General features: G+C 63.3%; 1 protein-coding gene across 1 annotated transcript in view; it reads left to right on the forward strand.

The window, feature by feature from the left end:
- Positions 1-815, forward strand: part of TRIM65 (tripartite motif containing 65) — a 4,472-nt gene that overhangs the window by 635 nt on the left and 3,022 nt on the right. The window contains exons 2-3 of the mRNA XM_010296516.1: positions 375-496; positions 571-804. Coding sequence (XP_010294818.1) covers positions 375-496; positions 571-804 — 356 coding nt within the window. The remainder of the gene's footprint in view (positions 1-374; positions 497-570; positions 805-815) is intronic.

The raw sequence follows: 815 nt of genomic DNA on the forward strand, positions 1-815 counted from the left end.
TGCCCTGCTGTGGGGATGTGATGTACCTCTGTGTGTCGAGCTGTGCCCGGCCTCAGCTGAACAGGGGACTGGCACAGGCTCTGGCCAAGGAGGTGCCACCAGCACCCAGATGCTCCCTGAGAAACCGGGGGCTGTCGGGAGCAGCAGAGAGCTGGGTAAATCCAGCAGCACTGGACAAATGGTGCTGTATGTGTTCGTGACCCCCTGATCTAGAGAAAACAGCTAAAAAGAGGTGAAAGACAGCACAGGGTTTCACTCCTCAGTGACCCTGGTCACAGCCTCTCCCCTCCCCAGGCCTCCTCCTTCCCTGCGAGCCTTGTCCCGCAGCGCTGAGAGGGCTCCCGGGGCCTGGCGGGCGGCAGCAAGCTGCAACGCCGGACGCTGGTGCCTCCCTTCGCAGGCCCTTTTGAAAGAGTCCCTGGAAAAAGCCCAGGAGGAATCGGAGAGGATCGAGCGGGAGGTGCAGGAGCTGGAGGAGCAAATGCACGGCATCAAGGTAGCACCACGGCCGCCTCCGCGCCGGGCACGCGGGTGGGAGTGTGCTGGCTCTCACGGCTCTTCCCCACCTAGGACTCCTCCGAGAGGCTCAAATCAGTGATTCTGAGCAAATTCGCCCTCCTGAAGAAAGCCCTGGAGGATTGCCAGTGGTGGACGGTGGCCAGGATCGAGCAAGAGCAGGCAGCAGCGCTGGGGCGCGTGGGGGAGAACTGGAACCTCCTGAAGGACCGCCTGGACGTCCTCGGCCGGCACAAGGAGAGGGCTCAGCGCCTGCTGACCTGTCCCGACCACAGGACCTTCCTCCAGGTACCGCCCCG

The sequence above is a fragment of the Phaethon lepturus genome, unplaced genomic scaffold (genome assembly GCF_000687285.1).
Source record: "Phaethon lepturus isolate BGI_N335 unplaced genomic scaffold, ASM68728v1 scaffold30530, whole genome shotgun sequence".
In the NCBI taxonomy this organism is placed as follows: Eukaryota; Metazoa; Chordata; class Aves; order Phaethontiformes; family Phaethontidae; genus Phaethon; species Phaethon lepturus.